Below are 23,314 nucleotides of genomic sequence, written 5' to 3' on the forward strand. Positions count from 1 at the left end.
TTGCTCCCGACGCGCGGCAGCTTCGTAATTCTTCACCTCGTCCCCAGCCTTCCTCGGCCTGGCCCAGCCCCGCCTCCCCACGGAGAAACATCCCAAAAAAGGGCAGAAAAGCAATTTTGGCTTAAAGTTGGCCCACAAGGGAAGAGAGGAGAGTCCGCAGAGAAGGGAGAAGGGAGGGCGCGCGGGGCAACAAGGGAGCAGGGAAAGGGGGGGGGGCGGTGACGTTGGGGCGACTGGAGAGGCGGTACAACTCCGAGAGCTTGGTGCGGGCGAGAAGGGGCGGACAGGGACGAGTCCCGGGTGGGGTTGAGGGCGGGCGGCGCGCGTGTACTGCCCAGCTGTAGCCGCGTGGAAAATATGCGGGGCACGTGGGGGCGGGGCAGGAGGAGCGCGGAGTTGAGTTCCCAGCCGCAGGGCGAGCGACTGTAGAGGAGGGGCCCTGGCTCCTGGGGCTGAGGCTGGAAGGGGAAGGGAGGGGAGGAGAGGTCAAGCCTAACCTCGGGGGCACAACCCAGACCGTGGTCTGCACAGCAACGGGGGCTGGCTCTGGGAATCCCCTCGTGCCTCAGTTTCCCCAAGTCCCTGGTGAGGCTTTCCGTTATCACTACCACATGGGTAACGGAAATCCAGAGTCTGGGACTCAGGGTAAACTGAGGCACTCGAACCGCGGAGGAGCCCCGCCTCCCAAGAGACATTTAATCTGGGGGGATTTACAGGAAACTTCTAAATTAAGGGCAGCGGCTGCCGCAGCTAAGGGGGGTGAGGGAGCACTCGGGTCCCTGTGCCGGGGCAGCTGCCGTGAGCTCACGCCCCGAAATAGCCCTAGGGGCCCCAGCAGCAGCTGCCACTGGACCAAGCTGTCACTCAGAGGCAACATGGAGCCCCCCAGCCCGAGGGTCCCCTCCCCTCCTCCCTGATGTATTAGGATTTTTTAGCAGACATTCCCGGCTACTTTCCCTTCCGACGGCTGGGGGGGAGGGGAGATAAAGGAGGGGAGGTAAAGGAGGGGCGGGGCCTCGAGGAGGCGGTCCCGAGGGGGTGGATGCAGGGGGCGACCGCGCCCCCCGACCGGGCAGCGCTTCTGCCCCTACAAGGTTTTGGCCGCGGTGGGGGAGGGTCCCAGCCCCCGGCTCCGCCCGGTCCCTCCCCGCCTTTTAGGCACTGGAGCGGCTGGAACATACCAGTCCTGCTTGGTCCTCCTCACTCGCCACCGTGCGCCCAATCCGTGCAGCCAAGCCCATTTCTCCCGGTCCGCACCGCCGCCAGCCGGCCCGTCCCCCACCGCAGCCATGGACGCCATCAAGAAGAAGATGCAGATGCTAAAGTTGGACAAGGAGAATGCCATCGACCGCGCTGAGCAGGCCGAGGCCGACAAGAAGCAAGCTGAGGACCGCTGCAAGCAGGTGGGGGCCCAGGGCCTAGTGTAGCCCTTGCCCCACCCCACCCCCCAGCAAGTGGGGTAGGCCCTGCTCTGTGTCCCGCATCGTAGGGCCTGCTCTCCAAGGCTCTCTCCTGTCCAGTGCGGGGATTGGACCTTCACACGACCCCTAGGGACCTAGCCAGAGCCACAGTTCCTAGCATCCCCATAGCCTGGGGAGCCCCAGTCCCCCAATTTCTACTCCTGCCCTTGCAGAGCAATAGCAGGCCCTGCATCTTGGGGCTGGAAGCTCTCTACCCCCACCAGATCCCTCCGACGCTCCTGGCTGCACTGTGCCTCCTCTGCTATCCCTGTTCCTCCCTGACATCCTCTCGATATCTTTTAGTACCCCTTCACACACACCCTTGCCTCCTCCCTGAGCCTGGGCCTGGCTAACGGACGTTTCTCTCTCCCAGCTGGAGGAGGAGCAACAGGGCCTCCAGAAGAAGCTGAAAGGGACGGAAGATGAAGTGGAAAAATATTCAGAAGCAGTGAAGGACGCCCAGGAGAAACTGGAGCTGGCCGAGAAGAAGGCCACCGACGTGAGTGTGGACCTGGGGGACTGTGGGAGAGTTAGCACACTGGGACGGGTCCTGGACATGGGGATGAAGGGAGAAGGGGAGCTAGATATCCCAGCACCAGGACAGAAATGTTTTCCTCCTGGGAGCCTGGGCCAGGGCAAGCTTGCATGAATAATCCGAGTTAGTGGGTAAATCAAAACCACCTACCGCTTTCCCCAGAGGACACAGATTTGTAATTCCATTTGGCTCCAGCTGTTTGAATGTACAGTGATCAAACAGTGAGTCATCGTGGGGGTGGGTAGTAGGATTTACCATCCACCTCAATTAATCCTCCAGCTGAAAATGGAGAGGAGACTACAGCTACATTTGCAGGGTGTGGGGTGTGGGGTGGGTGTAGGTGTTGTTAGGCAGGAGGAGAGAGAGGAATCTGAACATGGGCCCTGACTTGAGTTACACTCCTGGGGGGGCATTAGAAATTCCCTGGCTTAGACCTCTGGCTCCAGTGGCCCTGCTGTGCACTGGGGCCCCAGCTCAGGTTCTAACAGCCCCTCATTTACCCTCATTAAGCTGTCAGCCTCAAGACTACGCCAGGCCACAGGGCAAAGGGACAGGGCCACAAATGCCAGGGCAGCCACTTTGGCAGGTCCTGCTCGCTCAGATTTCTCTGCCCAGCCCACACCCCCTGAGCAGACTTCTGTACCTCCTGTCATTCCCAGCCCCCACCTTGAGGCAGGGGAATAGTCATATGACTTGGACATTGTTACTTGTACCATTCCCTGCCTCAGTTTCCCCATTGGCTTTGAACCCAGGCTTGTTTTAAGTTTAAGATGAGCCTAGTGTTGTGTTGGGGGGATGGGGAGGGTTAGCATGAGCATGGTCCGACCGTGAAATCAGAAATGGCATTACTGTTTGTGTTGACTGTTGCCCATGTTCCCTAGTTCCCTCCCCCAGTTCCCACCCTGGGCCGATTTCTCTGACCTCCAACTTCTGGTTTTGGTTCTCTACCAGCTCTGGCACTTGGGAGGGAACTGACCTGCAGCTGCTTGCAAAGACAACCCTGGGCATCTGACAATCTATAAATAACCAAGGCCCAGTGCAGCTGGAGGCAAGACTGGAAAGAAGGAGTTGGGTGGGGGCTGGAGGAGGGTGGACAGGGACAGAGCTGGGGAAGCAGGACAGTAGTGCCAGAAGTAGAAAGGAAACTACCTTATTTTGTGACCTTTGAATGCAGCATTTACACAGTTCTTTCCTCCATTTCTCCCTTCTCTCCTGCTTCCCATTTGTCCCGTGGGGACAGTAGTGCCAGTCTCGGGTTAGACAGCAGCATCCATAACTGGGAAGAGCTTGAAAAGCATAAAGTGGTAAATGTCAGTCCTGTCACGAGGACCCCAGGACTTCCTAGAGTTATACAGAGTCTCATCTCTCTCTAGAGTAGATAAATACCTCCAGTGTCCCCATGTCATTGTTCCCAACCCCCAGTGCTGTTCCCAGAGTCCTTCCACACTGAGTCATCTGGCCATATGCCCATGATGGGCTCTTGTCACTGTAGGTGGCCTTCAGCACCTGGAGGACAAGCTACTACTTTCTATATATGGTACTGTGTTTCCTCCGTCCTATAGTACCACCCAAGGTGTGCTTGCTACCCGCTCTGCCTTCGGTGCTGCCAGTCATCTCTTTCCTCTCACTCACTCCTTCTACACTGATCCTTTCTCCTTTCCAGTCTCAAATCTCAGGGTCTCTCTGTCTTTGTCTCTGAGGAAGAGCAGAGATAACCTAACGTTATGGGTGTGGACTCTGCAGGCAATGTGCTCAAGTGCTTTTTGCATATTTTATTTCCCAAAATCATCAGAATCATGTGAGAGCTTAAAATTTTTCTAAGTTTCTGCCCTGGAGATCTCAGTTCAGTGGATCTAGCAAGGAGCTAGAACCCTGGCTGGGTGGCTCAGCTGGGTGGAGTGTCATCCGGTACCCCAGAAGGTTGCAGATTTGATCCCGGGTCGGGGTGCCTATGGGAGGCAACCGATCGATATTTCTCTCTCTCTCTCTCTTTCTCTCTCCCTTCCTCTCTCTCTAAAATCAATGAACATAACCTTGGGTGAAGATTAAAAAAAAAAAGGAGCTAGAGAACCTGTTATGTAAGCCTCCTAGATGGTGATTAATCAAGTATTAGAAGTACTGCACTGTCTCAGAACAGACTCTGAAGACGGCACTGCTGTTGTCAGCTCAGATTTAAAAAGGAGGAAACCGAGGCTTAGAGAGACTAAATAAGTTGCCCAAGGTCACACAAGTGCTGAGTGGCTGACGGTGGCTGGAAGGCAACAGTCTGACTCAGAGCCCATGCTCTTAACACCAAACTGTCCTGCTTCTCTCCTTTTCCTTGGTTGGGGCCCGCCCTTCTTGGTCTGCCCTCTCATTTTCTCGAGGTATCATCAGTTTTTATGGCACTTTTCCAAAACCTCCATGGTTTTGCCTCTCTGTTTTAGGATCAGTGTTGAGTATCTGTCAGTCACACTGCCCTTGCACCGCCCCCAGTTGCCTGTCCGTCTTGGCAGGGAACCCCTTGCTATAAGCCATGGGTGTCCCATGCAGGTCGGCTTGCCTCCAGAGCCCCTAGCTGGGAGTCTGCCTGGCAACTGGTGACATCACTTGAGCTTGATTATAAGATTGGCTATTTTTAGTAGCATTGCCACTTTGGTTGGCCTGGTTCTTCCCCACCCCCTTACCTGGGCCTCGCTCTGCTGTGGAGTCAGAGCGGCCTCAGACTTGGTCTGAGCACTTCAGGTGTTCTCTGACCAGACAGAGGGACCTGCATGTAGATAACTGTTGGGAACCTAAGTATGCCCAGTGCCGGAGTTGGCCCTGTAGCAGGGAAGTGGAGCTTGTTGAGGAATGAATGCTATTTGGGGCTGGAGCATAGAGTCTGGGCAGAAGATAGGTGATTGGTTAGGGGGTAAAAAATAGGTTTAAATCTGGAAGACAGGAAGCCTAGGGTCTTTCTAATAAGAATCTTACCATCTTCTGGAGGCTTGCTGATCCTCATCCAAGGTAGACAAAGTCTTTCTGATCTCTAACCTTTGACCCACAGGCCGAGGCAGATGTGGCCTCCCTGAACCGCCGCATTCAGCTGGTAGAGGAAGAGCTGGACCGGGCACAGGAACGTCTGGCTACAGCCCTGCAAAAGCTGGAGGAGGCTGAAAAGGCAGCTGATGAGAGTGAGAGGTGGGCAGGGGGCCTTCAGGGGTGGAGCAGGGAGGCTGGGGAGGCTGTCTCTGCTGGCCCTGACCCCACCCCCACTCCTCTTCCTGCCTCTCAGAGGAATGAAGGTCATTGAAAACCGAGCCATGAAGGATGAGGAAAAGATGGAGCTGCAGGAGATGCAGCTGAAGGAGGCCAAACACATTGCTGAGGATTCAGATCGCAAATATGAGGAGGTGACAGCCCTGCTCCACTTCCTTCTCACTCCCCATCCCCAAACACCCCCAGTAATTCACTATAGATCTATTTCTTCTCTCTCCCCCGTCACTCCAGGTGGCCAGGAAGCTGGTGATCCTGGAAGGAGAGCTGGAGCGCTCAGAAGAGAGGGCTGAGGTGGCTGAGAGGTGAGGATACCCTGGGGTGGCAAGTGAAACTTAGCTGGAGCCGGTGGCTATGGGCACTCTGCACAGTGGGGAGGCAGTTTCTCAGACTTGGGGCCATAGGGACAGGTCCTGTCCTCTGACCCCTACCCGCCGCCCCCAGCCGAGCCAGGCAGCTGGAGGAGGAACTTCGAACCATGGACCAGGCCCTCAAGTCCCTGATGGCCTCAGAGGAGGAGGTAGTGACCTCTCTGGACCTTTCTGGGCGATGGCACCTTCTCTCATCTCACCTTCCCCTCCTTCTCAGGCTGCTCTCTCTCATCTGTGGGGGTTGAGAAGGGCCCGGGGCTTCCAAACTGCCTGCTGTCACTCTCACAACTTTGCTCTTCTCTTCTCTCCTCCACCCCTCCCCCACTGTGCCATCATCTCCACTGTCTCCCCACACTGTGCCTTCACACCCCATCCTGCCACACACCCCCTGCAGTAAATGTGGGGACCTAGAGGAGGAGCTGAAAATTGTTACCAACAACTTGAAATCCCTGGAAGCCCAAGCGGACAAGGTAGAGGGGGGCAGAAGGGCAGTGAGGATGGGGTCCTGCAGGGGTGGGAGGCAACAGGCCCAGGCAGGGAGGGGCTGGGTGCTCCATGGAGACAAGATCATGAGTGGCCTGTGGGGCTCAGGAAAAATGAAGGATTTGTGGAGGCAATCTACTAATGACATGTATATGTCCCTAAAAGTATTCCACCAAAGAAGATAAATATGAAGAGGAGATCAAACTTCTGGAGGAGAAGCTAAAGGAGGTGAGAGTCCTTCCAGTCTCCTCCTTCCCCCCAAGGCCCCAGTTCCTACCAGAGACTGCCTGTGGCAGGGAACTGGGAGATAGGGATAGAAGAGAGGGTTGACTTCAGTGAAAGTGTCTGGGAGGACCTCACTTCCTGTCATTTCCGCACCTTGCTTTTACTCCCAGGCTGAGACCCGAGCAGAGTTTGCTGAAAGGTCTGTGGCAAAGTTGGAGAAAACCATTGATGACCTGGAAGGTAAAAGGGATCTCCCCTGTACCCCCAAACTACACCCCCCATGACTATCAGTCTGTCCCTTATCTTCACATCCCATTATATATGCCGCCAAGAAATTGGGTTTGGACCCCCTAGGACTCCATAAACTCTGGTGGTCGGTGCCTACCGTTTCAGTACTTGTAACCGGCTACAACTCCAGTGCTTCTCAAACTTCAGCATGCTTGAGAATCCCTGAGAGGGTTAAAAATGCAGATTCCTGGGCCCTGCTCCGAAAGGATTGCTGACTTTGGGCTGGAGAATTTGCATATCTAACAAGCTCTCTGGTAACGCCCCTGTTGCTGATCGCTGTCAGACCACACTTCATGTAGCACTGACTTAGACAGTCCTGTCTCCCAGTGCGACAGGTAGCACTATATCACAGAGACTTCTGCGTTACACAGAGAGCTATTTGGTTTTATACCTAGGCTTGCAAGACAACATTAATGAAAAGTATTATTTTAAGCTAGATTTGGTGAAAACAATCATAGACTAGGTATTTGCTAGTCTATGACTGTTTCTCACTCTCAGCAACATTGTCCCTAAAACTCTTTCCTTTCGACTGTACAATAACCCTTCACTTTCATAGTTCCAATTTCTCTTGCTTCCAGCCTTCTCAGGCAAGCCTCCATTTTCTCTCCAGCTTTATAGGATTTTAGATCTTTCTGGCTTGAGCACCTTCCCCTTGAAGCAAGCACTCCTGCTTATCTAAAGCACTGTGCCCCGCGGTCCCTAGAGGAGACAGGAACTTAGGGTACAGAGAAGGGCAGAAGAGACAGGGGTACAGAGAGGGGAGGAGGGAGCCGTGACAACTGTCTAGCCTGCTTTCTCACTCGTCTTTGTCCTCCTCTCTCTGATCCTTGTTCTCTCTTTCCATTATCCGCCTCCATCCTTTCCTCTTTCCTTCTGTTCCCTCTCCCCACACTCCCACCCATCCCTGGACCCCCTCCAGACGAAGTCTATGCACAGAAGATGAAGTACAAGGCCATCAGCGAGGAACTGGACAACGCACTCAATGACATCACTTCTCTCTAAGCTGCTCACCAGTGTGGCCCCCTTGGCCCCTCTGTCCTCTCCTTTCTGTTCTCTCTCTGAGGAGGGGTCAGGCAGGAGGAGCAAAAATTGCCAACATTATACAGCCAGGCTGGGCGTAGCCTAGGAGAGCACCCATCACATGTGCTGCCCACCCAGGCACTTGCTGCCTCCTTCTATTGATCCACTCCCCACCCCCGCACCAGCCTCTACCTCTCTCTGCTGCTTAATAAACTTAACTTGGTCTCCACGCTGTTTCCTGCCCTCCAAAGAGCACTTCCTTCACCCCCGCAGTAGCACTGCTGAGACCTTGGCTCTTATAGACACCCCAATCTTGTGACACCCACAAAACTCTGTGGCCCACACCGAAATCCCCTCTGCATGGGCACTCCCTCTGTCACTCTGTCACCGCTGCATGTGGACATGATATGACCCCTTCAGGCACCACGAACCCTCTGGTGCTCCTGCAGAGCTAGGCCTGGCACTGACCTAGGAGCGCTGAGCTGGGGTTCCAGGATCTCAAGGAATGACTGGAAGGAAAATGGGGTGGTGAGGTGCAGGGGAGGGGTAAGAAGGTTGTGAAAGGTCTGAGAGGAAGCCTGGAAAAACACTGGATGCCAGCATCGTGGGGTGTTCACTGCAGGTCTGTTTTCTGCCTCAAGTCTGTCTCTGTGTCTGCCCTTCCCTTTCCTGGCTCAGTCTTTGTCCTTCCCTCTGTTTCCAACTCTCTTAAACCTTCTAAAGAAGGAGGGTAAATTAGTTTACGAGTCAGGCTTTCCCATCCCACCTCCGTGACCCCAAAACCTTGAGTGAGGTTTCCACACCTGTCCTGCTCAATCCATCCATTTGCCCCTACCACAGGGCCCTCAGATCCGTGAATGCTTGTCTTCATGTGCCTCCAGCCCACTCCATGTCTATTTGTCACATCCCGTGTCCATGCCTCCCCACGTATCTCCCCTCCCCCTCCTCATGTTCCACTTCCTCTCACAGAGACCTTGGCCAGTGCCAAGGAGGAGAACGTGGAGATTCACCAGACCCTCGACCAGACCCTGCTGGAACTCAACAACCTGTGAGGGGTGGCTCTGCCTCCAGAGAGGCTGTAGTTGCTGCCCCAACCCAATAAAACTAATGTTACTGGCATCACAGGGCCCTTTAAACCCTTCTTTGGTGTTGGCAATGGTGGTGGCAGTTTTCCAAAGTGGAAAAGGCTGAGAGGATGCCTGAGGGGAGCAATGGAGTTGGAAGGACCCCTGAGTGGGCAGGGCCTGGTTCCATGCTCTGTGACAAGACTTCTATTTTGAGAGTAGCCAAGGGGTGGGGGTGCTGTGCTCATTTAGGAGGGTTTGTGAATGGGCTGTGTGAAGCAGAGAGGGGCTGGGGGTACATCCTGGCCCTTAACCCTCAAGCGGGCAAAGGAGCTGCCGTCTGCACCGCTGCCCCATTCCAGCACGTGGCTGGGCCAGACACCACCACCTGAAGGCAAAGCTGCAGAACTAGAGAGATTTCACCTGAACGGGGTGAAAGCCCATAAGCCTCAATGTGATTTTAAGCCTAGAGACTGAGACTGCCCTGCTCCCAGACACATACACTGGTCTACACACGCACACACTAGGCCTTTTCAACAATCTCAGTCATTTCTGCCCCCTTCCTGAGAGCAGAATGTGCCCTCCCCACCAAAGACGCCACACCCCAACCCTGTGAAATGTTACCTTACATGGGAAAGGGACCTTGTGATTCAGCCAAGGATTTTGAGACAGGGAGATTACCCCAGGTTATCTGGATCGGTCAGTGTAACCACAGGGGTCTTTACCAGAGGGGGCAAACAGGTCAAAAGTAGTTGCAGGAGGTGTGACAATGGGGGCAAGAGGTTGGAGAGATGCGAAGCAGGGGCCGCAAGCCAAGGGAGGCTTGGCTTCTAGAAGCTGAAAAAGGCACGGAAACATTCTCCCCTCAGTGTCCAGAAGGAACCAGCCCCTGCTGACACCTTGTCTTTATAAAGCCCATAAGATTCATTTTGGGCTTCTGACCTCCAGAAATCCAAGAGAATGAATTTGCATTACTATTAAGTTTGTGGTACATTGTTACAGCATCAGTAGGAAATAAATAGACCACCCTCACTTGGGGAACAAAGGTATCTTCCACATATTTTATTAGAAACATTTATTTTTTAAAAAAATATTTGGTGATTAAAAAGGGCATGGTGTAATAAGCAGGCTCAACAAAGTCTCCAGCCCTCCACCCCCCAGATTCCTCTGGCTGGCTTCTCGCTGCACACTCTCCAAGTTCCAGGCCTTTAGGCACTGGTCTCAGTGACCTCTGCTGGATGGTAGCTAACAGGCCCTTTGGTGCCCCTTGGATGTCTACATGAAAAGGAAGCCTAATCAGAAAACTGGCCCAGGGTGAGCCCATTTGCATGTAATTAGCATGAAGCTGCTCTGGACTCCATGTAGGAAGTGGGGGCTGTGCCTGTGGGAGGGGTCAGTATGATACATACCTTTGCTGCCTTCTCATTTGCACAAGGAAGGTGATACTAGTGACAGCAAAGAGAATGCCAAAAACCAGGGCCAGGATGTCACCTGTAGGGCAAGGAGAGCCTGCCTAAGAGAAGAGGAGGCAGTAGGGTTCCTACTCTGTATTTCTCCCCATGACCCTAGGTTCTCTAGCATAGCTAGAAGAGACCAGCAAAGGGATGGAGACGGATACCCAAGAAGGGGTAAGACAACCACCTTTTTTCCTCCTGAAAAATGAAGTAAAAGAGATTGTTTGGGAAGGAGGATGCTAGATTTCTGGAGCTCCATTCTGACCAACTCTTGCCCTGGGGACAATAAGGCAACGCCCCACCTTGATCAGACACTATCCTCATGGGGCTGGAGGTCTGTTCTGCAGAAAAGGAGAGGCAGTAGGCGTGGTCCTGCCTAGCCCCTGGGACTAAGCTGTGCCTAGGGGGTTTTCCCAGCATCAGGAGCCAGGGAAGGGACACAGACTCACCTGCAGTGAGGCAGTAATTCAGGTGGACTGAAGAGAAAAAGGAGACGTTAGAGCTGGGGTTGTGACCACCAGTGACACAAAACTGAGGACACATGGGAAGATGAGGGAGTTGTGGCTGGGGGACATGGGAATATAGGATACCAGACAAAGCTGCACCTGGCTCAACAGTCTGGGGCACTTCAGCAGGGAAGGAGGCCTCAATCATTCGCCCGTTCAACGGCTGCGTGGCTCGGAAGTTGGGCTGTAGCTGCGAGTCCTCAGGTTCCCACCGGGAGCCAGAGAGGGTGTGGAGCTAGGGAAGTCATTAGACCGTGGAAGGAGGGCTCATGACAAGGAAACAAAAGGGTTATAGGTCTTTTCGCAGCCCCTACCTCAGGTCTCCACCTTCCATGTCCCCCCTCAAGCCCCTGCCACACAGCCCTTTCTTCATGCCTCCTCTTTCTCACCTCATTCTATATCCCTTTCCCCCACACCCCCACCTCCCCACATGTTCCAGCCCCACCTGCTCAGCACTCAGCCTCACTGTCTGGTTGAACACAGTCCAGATGACCCCTTGGGCACAGGGGGGTGTGGTCAGAGACCCCTCATATCGGAAGTAGCGGCTGAGGTCGGAGGGCAGCAGTGCTGATACATCCAGTCCTGGGACCCAAGTCTCTGAGTCTGCAGAAAGGACCCGTGCTAGAATCTCCTCTAGGTGTCTCCCCTCCCAAGCTTTGGGGTGCAGGGATACAGTTTCACATCCCAGAAGGCAGGCGGACTCACTTCCCTGAGACCACTGCTTCACTAAATGTATCCCTTCCCATAACTTACCACAAGGCAACATAGAAGAAGGTAAAAGGCTTTGGAGCCTCACAGAGTAAGAAAATTTGTCCTTAGTTCCTCCATCTGAGTCTTCACTCTTAGTTTGCATGCTATGATAACATGCTGGACCACAGATATAAGGTCAGAGTAAATAAAAAAGAAAATGAGCTGAGCCCTGGCTGGTGTGGCTCAGTGGATTGAGTGCTGGCCTGTGAATCAAAGGGCCACCAGTTTGATTCCCAGTCAGGGCACATGCCTGGGTTATGGGCCAGGTCCCCAGTAGGAGGTGTGCAAGAGGCAACCACACATTGATGTTTTTCTCCCTCTCTTTCTCTTTCCCTTCCTCTCTCTCTAAAAATAAATAAATAAATAACAAACAAAAGGTCCAGTAGGGTGAGATTTAAAATGACCCAGAGTGACTGAGAAGGAAAAGATTTCAAAAATAAATATTTACAAATTTAAAACATTTGATGCTCATGAAGAATAGATAGTTCTCAGAAAAATTTTAGCTCTCCGGACTCAACACCTAAGTTCCAAACACTATTTTTGGCGGGGGGGGGGGGGGGTTTCTTATTTGGTTTTTGTCTTACTTTATTTTTTGTTCGGTTTTGGGTTTTAAACATACAACCTGTGGGCAGAAGTTTGCCTTTGCCTGTTTGCCTCTGCTCAGCTTCCTAGTTATTAACAAGGTCATAGCTGCCCAGGGTGCACATGAACGGTCTCCCTGTGTGGACGGGACCCAGCCTCATACCTTCCTCCGCAATGTCTTTCAAATGTGACAGCAACTGCTCGTAGGCGCTGTTTTCCTCTGGGCCTTCCTAGGAGATGACAGGTAATAGTGTATCTAGGGCTATGTCTAGAGGCCTGAAGGTGAGGTGGGGTTCCCACAGTCCTCCCTTTTTCCTCAGCTCTGAGAATACTGGGGGAACACAAAACCGTGTGTATTATCACTCAAAGTCCATTTACTCTTACTCTGTAAACTAACCTAACAAGCTCAAGGGCTCGTTTTCAATGGCAAATTGGAGGAGGAGGCAGAAGGCGGGCCACTAGGATACAAGGCCCTCAAGGCCTGGGCCCCACTCCAGAAAGCCCTAACGATCGCTGAATTCATGTTACCTCTGCATGCACCTCAATAATCTGTGTGTTTGCCTTTGGGAGCAAGGACATGTTATTTCCGAGGCACTTCTCTGAACTTTGTGCTTGGAGGCTGGTGTTACACAGTCAGGGCAGGAGTGAGCCCAGCAGGTGTCCCGTCACTCCTCCATTGTACTAGTTTCCTGTAATCGGCATATGTAGCCTTGATCATCACAGGTCCACAGAGGACTCTAAGTGTTTCTATAGACCTCATTCCATTTCACAAAGGGGATATTATTGTTATAGGAGCATGAGAGAAATCACTCTTTCTTATATCCCCTTTATTACACCCGCCAGTCCCTGAACGGGCCATGTTCTGCGTCTTTGCACATACCATTTCTCTGTACAGAACATCTCCTTTTCTTTCCCACTGGTGAAGTCTTCAAGTTTCACCTCCTCTGAGAAGACTTCCCTGACCACCTCTTTTCCTCTGTCCTTTGTATTTGTCTACCCTATCAGCTTCCTTCACAGGCTGTGGGCTCCTTAGAGACAAGAGCCACAGTTTCTGAATCCTCTTGGGAGGCCCAGTGCCTCCTTCACAGTGGGTGTTGAATGAATTAACTAACGAGTGAATGAGGATAAGCAGGTGCCAGGGTGAGTGTACTGGGGCAGGTCTCTGGGGGCAAGATACACTGAGCCTGGGGGCAGAGGAATCCGGGAGTGGGGGATGTCCAGGGCTGGTACCTGCAGAAAGGCAGCCAACACAGCCAGGCCTCCTGGGCGCCCCAAGGCCTCCTCAACATTGGCAAATGCAGTGCTGAGGTGAACCACGTGGATCTGGGGAGAACAGGCGGGTAGGAATGATCAAGATCCCCTCCCCCTGAGCTCCCTTCATCCCTCTGCGGACATCTGCGCTCTCACCTCGGCAGGGAAACGGTGGCCACCTATCGTGTGTTCTGAGCCAGGGCGACCCGCAGATCCCCAGTGCAGATGCAACTGCTTGGCCCAGTACTCCCGCCCGGGACCCAGGGTCATCACCAGCCCCGGAGGCAGAGTCAGCTGCACTGAGAGGGGAGAGTGGGTGAGCCAGGGAGTCGGACCCCGCTGCGCCCCTGTGAGCCAAACTAATTCCTAAGCATCGCTAGGACAGTCTCGCTTCCCAAGGCCCTTTCGGGTCTCCAGAGAGCCTCCGCCCCTTCCCTGATGCTCCGCCCTGAGACCGCCTCACCAGTGTGGCCGTTGTTGCTGAGGCGCAGGTTTGTAAGTAGCGGGAGCTGAAAGCCAAAGAATTCTAGGGGTCGCAGGGCCGGGCGAAATGCGGTGAGCTCCGGGCGGATATCTACTGGGGACTGGAAGTGGTCTGCGCAGGCCGGTGACACTAGGGGCCAGGGCAGGCCTCCTGTGGTGTGAGAGTAAGTACAGGAAGGTGGTAAGATCCGGAACTTTAAGGGATGCAGGATAGAAAAGGTGAAGAGGTGGAGTCTGAGGACACCGGGCGGGAGATAGAAACCAGGGAAGTGCACAGAGATAGGAAGCCGGCCATGTTGAGGACTGGCAGACGTGGATGTTGGGGGGCAGGGGCGGGGGCGGGGGGATGGAGGTGATGCCTAGAGTTCAGGGATGGTTGGGGACAGATGAGCAAAGCTGGGTGCCCAGATTGGATGGTTGTCTCACCTCCATAGCGCCAAAGACTGTGGTCATCCCCTGCATAAATGAGAAGGATTAGGATCTGCTCTTTGAGCCCAGGCCCTCCCTGACAGCCAGGACGAGGTGGGCGCCCCCCTCACTGGCAGGGCTTCACAAACTCTGATGCCTCACAGGGGCATAGCAGATGGCAGAAACGCCTAAAGCTGGCCAGGTGTAAAGCACCACAGAATGCAGCCAAACACACCACCACAGCGAGGTGGGCCACGCAGAGACCCCACTGACCATGGAGATGCCAGTCTGCACCACTGTGTTAGCAAAATGGGTGGCAGCCTCAGCTCCCAGGCCCGATCATTAAGCATCTTTCCTTTCCCCCTTACCTATCCCTCCTCTCCACTCATCCCTCTTCCCTTTCTGGGTTCCAAAGTCATTCCCCAAAGTTCCTGGTTTGGAAGTCAAGACACCAGGGCCCCCCTACTGGCTGTTTCCTCCTTCCTGGGTCTGTTTCTTCACCTGTAAACTGAAGAAGAGGTGAACTCTTCCTCAACTGAGCAGGTGAGCCCTTCCGGCTCCCCTTCCAGTACCCCATCCTTCCTCTTCTCTTCCTTCCTACTCTTACGTCTACCCATGTTTTTGCTCCACATTCCTAATCTCTTTCTCCTCTCCAACCTTCCCCGTTCTTTCCCACCTCTTCCTATTCATCTCTCTCCATCTGTGCCCCATTTTTGTGTCCCCATCCATCCCCTTCTAGCTCTGAAGGAGGGGAAGGATCTAGTAGCATGAGAGCCCCTAGGGGTGGGAAAGGCTACTGTCAGAGTAGGTCTCCTTCCTCTCCCTCCCCGAATAATCCCTGCCTGGGCTAGAGATTTAGTGAAAGGAGACACAAACCTGGAGCCTAGATTTGGAGGGCTGATGACCACGTACCTTTGTGGTTCCTTTCAGCATTGTTCTGGGGCACTTGAGTGTCCCTGGGAGCCTCAGAAGTGGGTAGATCCTCTATCTTCAGAGAGTCCTCTTCCTCTGTTTCAGTCTTCATTCCAGGCAGGTCCTCCTCTCCAGCTGGATTTTCACTGGGCAGGTCCTCCTTGCCCAGTGGATCATTTTCTGCAGATGAATCTCCTCCCATGGAGGGAGTCCCCTGCATCCAGGGTAGGCTCTGGGGATGGGCAGGTACCAAGAGCAGCAGTACCAGCAGCATTTGCACACTGGGACGTGGAGTAGGGGCTGAGATCAACCGAGGGAGCCAGGGGCTGGGGCACAGGAGAGCCATGTGGCTGACTGTACAGTGCCCCAGACACGGTGTGTACGGGCTGTACGTGCATTGGAAACAGGAGCTGGGTGGGGGAGGAGTGATCCTGGAGGGGAACAGGCTGACTCACAAAGTGCCTTTTTGTAGAGATGGAGCCAAAGTCCCTTGGGTCTCTCTGGCCCTTCGCCACCTCCCCGATACCAGGGTGGCGTGGGGGCAGGTTTGTGCACAGGCACAAGGTTATCGGGGTCATGGGCTCAGCCTGGAACCCAAAGCACCACCTGGCACTGCACAGGTTTTCCCTGGCACCAGCCGGCTGCCTGCCAGTCAGTCTCAGCTAACTCTGGCCTGCTTCCCAGCCCCAGGCAGGGAAGGGGAAAGACAGGGAGGTGAGGCCCCCATGTCCTCTGGCTGAGAGGGGAGCAGCCCATGTGTTGCATACCATGCCCAGCCAGGGAGCAGATAAAGGGGTAGGGCAAGCTGCCGCAGGAGCTTGGAGAGACGGATAGGTGGGTAGGTGGGAGATAAATTCGAGTATGAATAGAAAACTGAGTGTATATATATATGTGAGAGACTGATAGGTTTAAAGTAAATTAACTTTTCATCATATTACACATCTGTTCAAAAACCTTCAATGACTTCCCACTGCCTACCAGAGCGTCTTTCATCTGCCCATCTTCTCCCTCTAGTTGACTTCCATGTCCCTTCAAAATCTTGCCCAAGAGACCTTCCCATCTTATCTCTTCCTACTGCCCCTCATACTCCAGCCAAATTAAACCACTCCTTTCCCCCGCAAACCTCTGACCTCTCCATTCATCTAGTTCTCACTGCTGGGAATGCCATTCACTCTAATAGGCAACAAGTGTCTATTTAGCATCTGCCATATATAGGGCACCAGGCTAGATACAGCTGCTGTCCTGAGGAGCTCACAGTCTAGGGAGCGAGGGCAAATACTGCCATAAGATTTCGGGGAGACAGTTGAACTCTGCCTCAGAAAGTAATACAGATGTAGGCAAATTTGATCAGGGCTGTGAAGAAGTAGCAGTTCAACTTGGTAAAAACAATGGGGAGAATGGTACTCTGGGCAAAGGGGAGGCATCAAATATTTTGAGCAGAAGAATGACAGAATCCAGTTCCCATATCAGTTCATACTGAGGGCTGGTGTGGAGTGTGGAGCAGGAATTAGAGGGGGAGAGTGGGTGCTAGGAGACGAGTGAGAGGGCCCCAAGTATAGGCTTGGGATTCCCAGTCTCTGCCTATTCATTTAACAAACATTTATTGAGCCTCCTCCAATCCTCCAGGTACTGTTCTAGGCCCTGGAGATACAGCACTGGACTGGAGAACACCACACATTGTAGTAAGTAAGGCCCCTGTGGCTTCGACAAACCAGGAGAGAGTAAGGCCATCTTAGGAGGTTGGTATCTGGAAGTAACGTTCAGTAGGTACACATCTGTATGGTTGTACGTGTTAATTAAATATATGGAAATATTTCACCCTGGTCGGGTAGCTCAGTTGGTTAGAGCGTTGTCCCCATATGCCAAGGTTGCAGGCTTGATCCCTAATCAGAGCACATAAAAGAACCAACTAAGTTACGAATTCAATATATCTGTTTCTTTCTCTTTCCATCTCCCTGCCCTCCCTCTCTCTCTAAAGATCAATAAATAAAAAATTTTAAATATACACAAGGCCTGGCCAGAAAGTATCCAGCCATGTACCATGAAAAATAGACATTTATTGAAGAAGATACAAGAAACATTGTACATAGGACAATGACACTTCAGTCCCCTTCAAAGTAGGCACCTTGGGGCCTCACATAGTTCTCCCAATTGCCATCAGCTGCCCTGCCATATTTTCTTAAATCTCATCAACATTTTGAAATCTCTTCCCTTTCAAAGGTGATTTTAGTTTTGGAAAAAGCCAGAAGTCACAGGGCGCCAAATCTGGTCTGTAGTGGGGCTGAGTCACTTGGGTGATTTGATGTTTCACCAAAAACTGCACAAGATGTGATGCATGAGCAGGCACGTTGCCGTGATTAAGCTGCCAATCACCAGTTGCCCATAACTGTGGCCTTCTTGATCATCCAAACAGTTTCTGCGGAGCAATGTTCAAGCTTAATGCAAAATTTGATGCAGATACGTTGCCCTACTCACTCAGTCATTTTGAATGTGGCAGCCACACAATACCACCCCCACTGACTAGTACAATGAAGTCGGCACTGTTCACGCATGCACATTCCAGTCCGCTTTCCTTGGCTGCCAGGTTAAGTAGATGTGCAAACATTTCTCATTATATTAACAATGGTTGGACTTCTTCTGTACAGAATTTGTATATTGAAATATTTTTAATTCTGTTGGTAACTAGCCCCTCCCTGCAGGGCATCCTGCTACCCCAGCTCCTCCCTGAGGACTCTCCCTCCCTCCTCCTGATCTCTCATCTAAAGAGGTAAAGAGGCACAGCAGGGGCCCCAGAACCTAACTTGAATGCCTCACCCAGCTTTCACTCTGATGGATCTGTGCTTTGTGCGCCCACTGCCATGTTAAATAGTTTTACTACCTCCCATGTCTAAATCCCTTCTATTTTTCAAGACTCAGCTCAAAGGCCACTTCATCCAGGAAGTCTTTCTTGACTAACTCTGCATCATAGGAGGAGATTGCTGGCGTCTCAGCCATCACAGTGCTTTGCCTGCCCTTACTAGCAACCTTGCCCACCATCTAATTCATATTAGGATGATTTATGACATTTTATCTGTTCCAATAGCCTTGAGCTCCATAAGGGCAGGGTCTAGGATTTGATTGATTGAGTCGTTCTTTTACTCAACAGCCATTACTGAACATTTCCTCTCTGCAGATCACCTTGCCTGGACTTGAGAAAAACCGGATTGACTAAGCTAACTTCCTTGCTCTCAGGGAGCTCTTTGTCAGTGACCTGTGCATGTTGAACCACAACTGTTCCAGGAGCATGACATCACATTTTGATTGCACCCCAAAATACCTGCCTTGTCAGAGTGACTACCATACCGTCTACCAAAACTTAGATGGCCGAGCAACAGCTGTCCTCAAAACAGTCATTTAGAAGGTCATTAGCCTAATCATCTAGGTTGCCATTTCTGGAGCCAAATAAGAGCCATCCACCTGTGGCAATCTGACGCAGTGTGCACTCTGCGTGGCCAGCTCACTGACTTGGTCCACTGTGTGGTCAGCACCTTGGTTGGACCCTGACACATGGAAGGTCCACGGTAATACCTAAATTGGATGGACCTGGACAAGACGGAACGTGGTAACAAGTAATCTAGTTGAGGTAGGAAGGGCTACGGGAAGTGCAGGAGGCAGAAGCACCATGCTGACTGGAGTCTGGGGTCCTCGTGTCTAGACGTCTTTCTCCAACACCAATCCCAGCTTTGTGTCATTTTCCCTCTTTCCAAATATTCTGAATGTTTCCATCTTTTCCCTTTTAAGCCTCCATCAAGATCTCTTTGTACACTTCTCTGTGCCCCTCTGTATGTCCACACATCCCCCTGGCCACTCTGCTGCCTCCTCTCAGCATTTCAGAGTCCAGATGGGTGTCTAGGTCCAGGTCTCTCTTTGTTCCAGCTCCCTAACTCTCCACTTGCCATTCTGCGTGGTGCTGCCTCTTTCTTGAGCTCTCTTTCTCTGCGTGTGCCTGCACCTTTGGTCTGGGTGGGGAGTGTGGACTCTGACCCTGACACACCTTAGCAGCTGGGAGTCTGCCCAACCCCAAAACAGGTTTGAGCTTCCAGAGTCTTGTTCTTTGAGCCTCTCCAGGTGGGGACAGAGTGTACTCAGGACTGACTGACTGGGGCACTGCCACCTGGGGCACGACCTTACACCAAGTCTTTGGTCATTAGGGTCTCTTTCTTTCCCAGGGTTGCAGAGGGGGCAGCTATTTGATGTGTTTGCTCATGGGGAGGAAGAGAAAAAGCCCCCTACTCCCCAGCCATGGATTGGAAGCAAAGATGATCAAAGTCCTTCTGGGGCCTGGAGGCTGACCTGTAGTTCTGGCCCACCTCACCACCTGTGTTAGTTTCCTAGGACTTCTGTGACAAATACCACAGACTGGACAGCTTAGAACAACGGAATTTTCTCTCTCACAGTTCTGGAGTCTAGAAATCAGAAATCAAGGTGTTGGCAGGGCCCTGCCCCTTCTGAAGGCTTTTGAACCTCTTCTAGCTTCTGCTGGCTCCAGAAATTCCTTGGCTTCTGGCTGCATATCTCCAATCTCTGCCTCCAACTTCACATGGCCTTTTCCTCTTGCCCCTGTCTCTCCATTGAGTCTGTCTGTCTGTCTCTCTCTCCCTTCTTCCCTCCCTCCCTCTCTCTGTTATTATAAAGGAGGGCTAGAGTTAGGAAGGGAGGGAGAAAGAAAGAGAGAGAAACATCATTGTGTGAGAGAAACATGCATTGGTTGCCTCTCACATGCTCCCAGCCAGGGACCTGCCCTGACTGGGAATCAAACCGGGGAACTTTAGATTTGCAGGTTGGCAGTCAACCCACTGAGCCACAACAGCCAGGGCTCCACTGGGTGTTTTTGGGAACTGCCCTGCCTGGTTTCAGAAGCTGTAACCCCCCACGGCTAAGGCTGAGTAAAGAAACCTTGGGACTATAAGCCATGAAGGAGACAAAGCTTATCTTCCTGGCAGGGGCGCTGCCTCTGCCCCCTTTTACTTCACCCTGCTTGGCCCTGGGCAGATGACTGGTTAGCCAATGACAGGTAAGATTCCTCAAGGGAGGGCAACCTAAGACAGGCACGGTTGAGAGGGGGCCCTCAGGGAAGGACTTGGGGGGCTATAGAAAAAGAGGGTAATGGACCCTCACCCCTCAGCTATGACATAGCCTGAGTCCTCATTCTGTCTACAAGAAGTCTCCTAATCTCTTGGCTGCCTTACTTCCCCTGCCTGACTTAAGCCTGAAACAATGCCGAAGGGCAGTGCAGCCTGGGCAGGAACAGGCAGTTCCCCGGGGCGATCAGGCCTAAGAAAGAATGCATAAAATCCTGTGAAACCTGCTTTGCTAAGAATATCCTCAATTTTCTGATAAGGGTCCAATGAAATGAGTTTGTTTCCCAAAGTTTTCTGGCCCTTTAGCTAACTGACCCTGACATAGAAGAAGCCCTCAGAGTTCTTTGAATGTTATCTATTGTTTGATCATTACTGCCTGACAATGATGAGGAGGATCTTCCTTGATGTAATGCTCCCAGAAAGCAGTAAAAGCCTGTCCAGGCAAGGGTGGGGGCACTCTCTCTCTCAGAGAGTGGCCATGCTGTCCCTTTTCTCCACCAGACTTCTGCAGTCCATGTGAATTTGTCACAACAACACCGTGGACACCTCTGGCCAGAGTTTGCATCAGGGTGTCTCATTTAGAAACATGTCAGTGGATTTAGGGCTCACCAGGATAACCCAGAATAATCTTATTTCAAGATTTTTAGCTGAATTATATCTGCAAGGACTCTTTTCCAAATAAGTTCACATTCACAGGTTGTAGGAGTTAGGATATGGACATGTCTTTATGGGGGCCACCTTAGCCATTTTAAATTATTTTTAGTTTTATTTATTTGTAAACATTTTTATTTATTGACAAGAGAAAGAGAGACATCGACTTGTTGTTCCACCCATTAATGCAATCATTCATTGCTTGATTCTTGTGTGTGCCCTGCAGTGTTGGTGTATCAGGACGATGCTCTCACCAACTGTGCCACCTGGCCGGGGCTGTTTTTTTTTTTTTAAGATTTTGTTTTGATTTATTTTCACAGAGATGGGGAGGGAGAAAGAAAGAGTGGTAGAGAAACATCCATGTGTGAGAGAAACATCAAGTGGCTGCCTCTCACATGCCCCCAAACAGGGGGCCTGGCCCACAACCTAGGCATGTGCTCCAACTGGAATCGAACCAATGACCTTTTGGTTCGTAGGCTGGTGCTCAGTCCACCGAGCCACACAAGCCAGGCATTAGCCATTTTAGAAATGAAGTAGACGCAGAGGATGAGTGTGTTTGTGTTGGCAATTCTCAATGCTTTCTGCCTGTATCCCTCTTCATAGTCTCTGTAGCAGTTTTATCCACTTCCGTAACAGCCAAGTAACCCCGGGTTGGACTCTCTTCTCCATGTCAGATCCATAACCACTTGCCTGATGAACATCCCCACATCCCTGGTGGTATTATTGAGTTGCTAGACTAAACTAACCCTAGGGGCGTCCTGCATCTGGACTTTTCAGTTGCATAAGCCAATGAAATATCTAATTGTTTAGCCACTTTGAATTTACTATTACTTGTGACATAGTCTTACTGATATAAATGTCCTCCGTGGCTTGGCCTCTGTCTCACCAGTTTCCTTTCTCATCACTCTATCCTCGGCAACCTATGCTCTAGTCTTACTGAACTTCTTGCAGTTCTTCCAATGCACCGTGTGTCTGTATCTCTAAGCTTTGTCATGCTCTCTTTTTCACCTCTCCCTTACAGCCAACCCTGCCCCACCAGGTTCTGCTCATCCTTCAGGTATCAGTTCACATTGTCACTTCCTCTGAGAAGCCTTCCCTGACTTCCAGGTGGGGTAGGGTCATTCCTGCCCATACATCCCTTGTAATGTTTAGCTCACTTTATGGTGACTCATTACCATATCTGCCATGCTGGACTATAAGCATCCACAACAGCAGAGGCCATATTTCATTTCCATGCCTAGCACAGGACGTGGCCTGTGAGAGGCATTTCATTTTTGTGGAATAACTGATAATTGTTCAAAGCTTCTCCAGTATTCAGTGAGTTGAGAACAGAGGTTGAGGGTAATTAAAGGACAGAGAGGTTGACTGCTTTCTGACCCTCTCCCACTGGCCCTTCCCTCCTTTGGCTTTGGAGGTAGAGTTGGGAGTAGAGAGCACAGTCCAGGTAGACTGCGGGATGTGCCTGACTTGCTCTGTGAGCGAGTTGGTCCCAGGGAATCAGTTGTCCCCAATTATCCTTGGTGTGTCTTTTCAGCTTTTCCCTCTTCTTCTTCCACAGTTGGATGATCCTCCGTCTGAGCTCACAGTAGGCTCTATAAAGCACACTCACATGCTGGCAACACACCCAAACTCACCCATCGCCACCGCACCCCAGGTGCTGTGCTCCGTTCTCATCATCTGGGATCAAGGTGATATCAATTACCATGGGGTTATCTGCCCTCCTCCTCCTCGCTTGAGGTCTTAGTGCAAACTGTCCCACATGCTCTTGAGATTGTTACCAGTCTTCCAACTGTTGTATCACCAGTTTCCTTGAGACCTGAGTCCAAGGTACAATCTGACCCAAACTCTTTTCTCCACCAAGCCCTTCAAGTTGTTTCTCCCTGAGAAGTACAGCACTTCTTCTTTCTCAGGATTCTTAGACTGTCAGAGAGCTAGAGGGGACCTCGACCCCTGACAGTACCGTGGTTCTTGGCATGAGGCCCAGATTCCTAGGAGTTTAGAGTGGTAGAAATGGGGTCTAAAGTCTATTTAACACTTCAGTTTTTAATAGTATTTTTTTCTAATTACAAAGTAATTCATGCGTGCTCAAGCAGAACATTTGGGAAAGGCAGGAAAGTATAAAGGAATTTTAAAAATCACCCTTTCTGGCCATTCACCTCTTTAACCTCAATGATCCAGTACCTGGCGCTGGGTGGCTGCTTAAAAAATATTTGTCAAATGCATTATCCCCAGTCTCATCACTCAGAGATAAAGCCACCATTACATGTTTACTTTATCCTTGCAGTTATGTACATTACACATAAATGGGATCATAGTTTGCAAACAGATGTGTAGTCTGCTTTTTTCTCCTGGCAATACACTATGGACCTTTTGCCATATGGATGGCTTTTTAACATCATTTTTACACTTTCATATTATTCTTTCAAATGGCTGTACCCCAATTTTCCTAGCCAACGTACTATCTTTGGACATTTAGGTCGTTTCCAGTTTTCTGTTGTTACAGTGTTGTGCCGC

At 51.6% G+C, this 23,314-nt stretch overlaps 2 protein-coding genes and 1 long non-coding RNA gene across 6 annotated transcripts; 2 read left to right on the plus strand and 1 right to left on the minus strand.

The window, feature by feature from the left end:
- The first annotated feature begins 1,050 nt into the window (after positions 1 to 1,050).
- On the plus strand, positions 1,051 to 8,743 carry TPM2 (tropomyosin 2). 4 transcript variants are annotated; one of them, XM_024560202.3, is made up of 9 exons: positions 1,051 to 1,403; positions 1,834 to 1,959; positions 5,024 to 5,157; positions 5,252 to 5,369; positions 5,467 to 5,537; positions 5,677 to 5,752; positions 6,252 to 6,314; positions 6,482 to 6,551; positions 8,589 to 8,743. In XM_024560202.3, the coding sequence occupies exons 1-9, from the start codon at positions 1,290 to 1,292 to the stop codon at positions 8,669 to 8,671; spliced, it is 855 nt and encodes a 284-aa protein (XP_024415970.1). In that variant the 5' UTR covers positions 1,051 to 1,289; the 3' UTR covers positions 8,672 to 8,743. The 4 variants fall into 4 exon arrangements, with proteins under 4 accessions (XP_024415970.1, XP_024415972.1, XP_024415969.1 ...); XM_024560204.4 differs by lacking the exon at positions 5,677 to 5,752 and adding an exon at positions 5,998 to 6,073 and having other exon boundaries at positions 1,159 to 1,403; XM_024560201.4 differs by lacking the exon at positions 8,589 to 8,743 and adding an exon at positions 7,519 to 7,853 and having other exon boundaries at positions 1,159 to 1,403.
- Positions 8,744 to 9,771: 1,028 nt separating this feature from the next.
- On the minus strand, positions 9,772 to 15,466 carry CA9 (carbonic anhydrase 9). The gene is made up of 11 exons (XM_045195209.3): positions 15,030 to 15,466; positions 14,136 to 14,165; positions 13,690 to 13,860; positions 13,383 to 13,525; positions 13,206 to 13,298; positions 12,139 to 12,205; positions 11,089 to 11,246; positions 10,743 to 10,878; positions 10,587 to 10,613; positions 10,093 to 10,174; positions 9,772 to 9,958 (listed from the first exon to the last, which is right to left on the minus strand). Exons 1-11 carry the CDS (start codon positions 15,373 to 15,375, stop codon positions 9,892 to 9,894), a joined length of 1,320 nt encoding a protein of 439 aa, XP_045051144.2. The 5' UTR covers positions 15,376 to 15,466; the 3' UTR covers positions 9,772 to 9,891.
- LOC123479706 (uncharacterized) lies at positions 13,756 to 18,401 on the plus strand. The gene is made up of 3 exons (XR_006655417.1): positions 13,756 to 13,873; positions 16,656 to 16,768; positions 18,202 to 18,401. It is a non-coding gene; the product is annotated as an uncharacterized lncRNA (long non-coding RNA).
- The last annotated feature ends 4,913 nt before the right edge of the window (positions 18,402 to 23,314 follow it).

This window comes from Desmodus rotundus, chromosome 1, assembly GCF_022682495.2.
Source record: "Desmodus rotundus isolate HL8 chromosome 1, HLdesRot8A.1, whole genome shotgun sequence".
Lineage (NCBI taxonomy): Eukaryota > Metazoa > Chordata > Mammalia > Chiroptera > Phyllostomidae > Desmodus > Desmodus rotundus.

Coding starts and splice junctions, on each gene's coding strand:
- TPM2 (XM_024560202.3), top strand. CDS start 1,290: ATGGACGCCATCAAGAAGAAGATGCAGATGCTAAAGTTGGACAAGGAG. Junction 1,960..5,023: donor CCGAGAAGAAGGCCACCGAC/GTGAGTGTGGAC, acceptor TTTGACCCACAG/GCCGAGGCAGATGTGGCCTC. Junction 5,753..6,251: donor TGATGGCCTCAGAGGAGGAG/GTAGTGACCTCT, acceptor TGTCCCTAAAAG/TATTCCACCAAAGAAGATAA.
- CA9 (XM_045195209.3), bottom strand. CDS start 15,375: ATGGCTCTCCTGTGCCCCAGCCCCTGGCTCCCTCGGTTGATCTCAGCC. Junction 10,614..10,742: donor GCCCCAGACTGTTGAGCCAG/GTGCAGCTTTGT, acceptor TTTTCTCTTCAG/TCCACCTGAATTACTGCCTC. Junction 9,959..10,092: donor CAAATGAGAAGGCAGCAAAG/GTATGTATCATA, acceptor CTTTTCATGTAG/ACATCCAAGGGGCACCAAAG.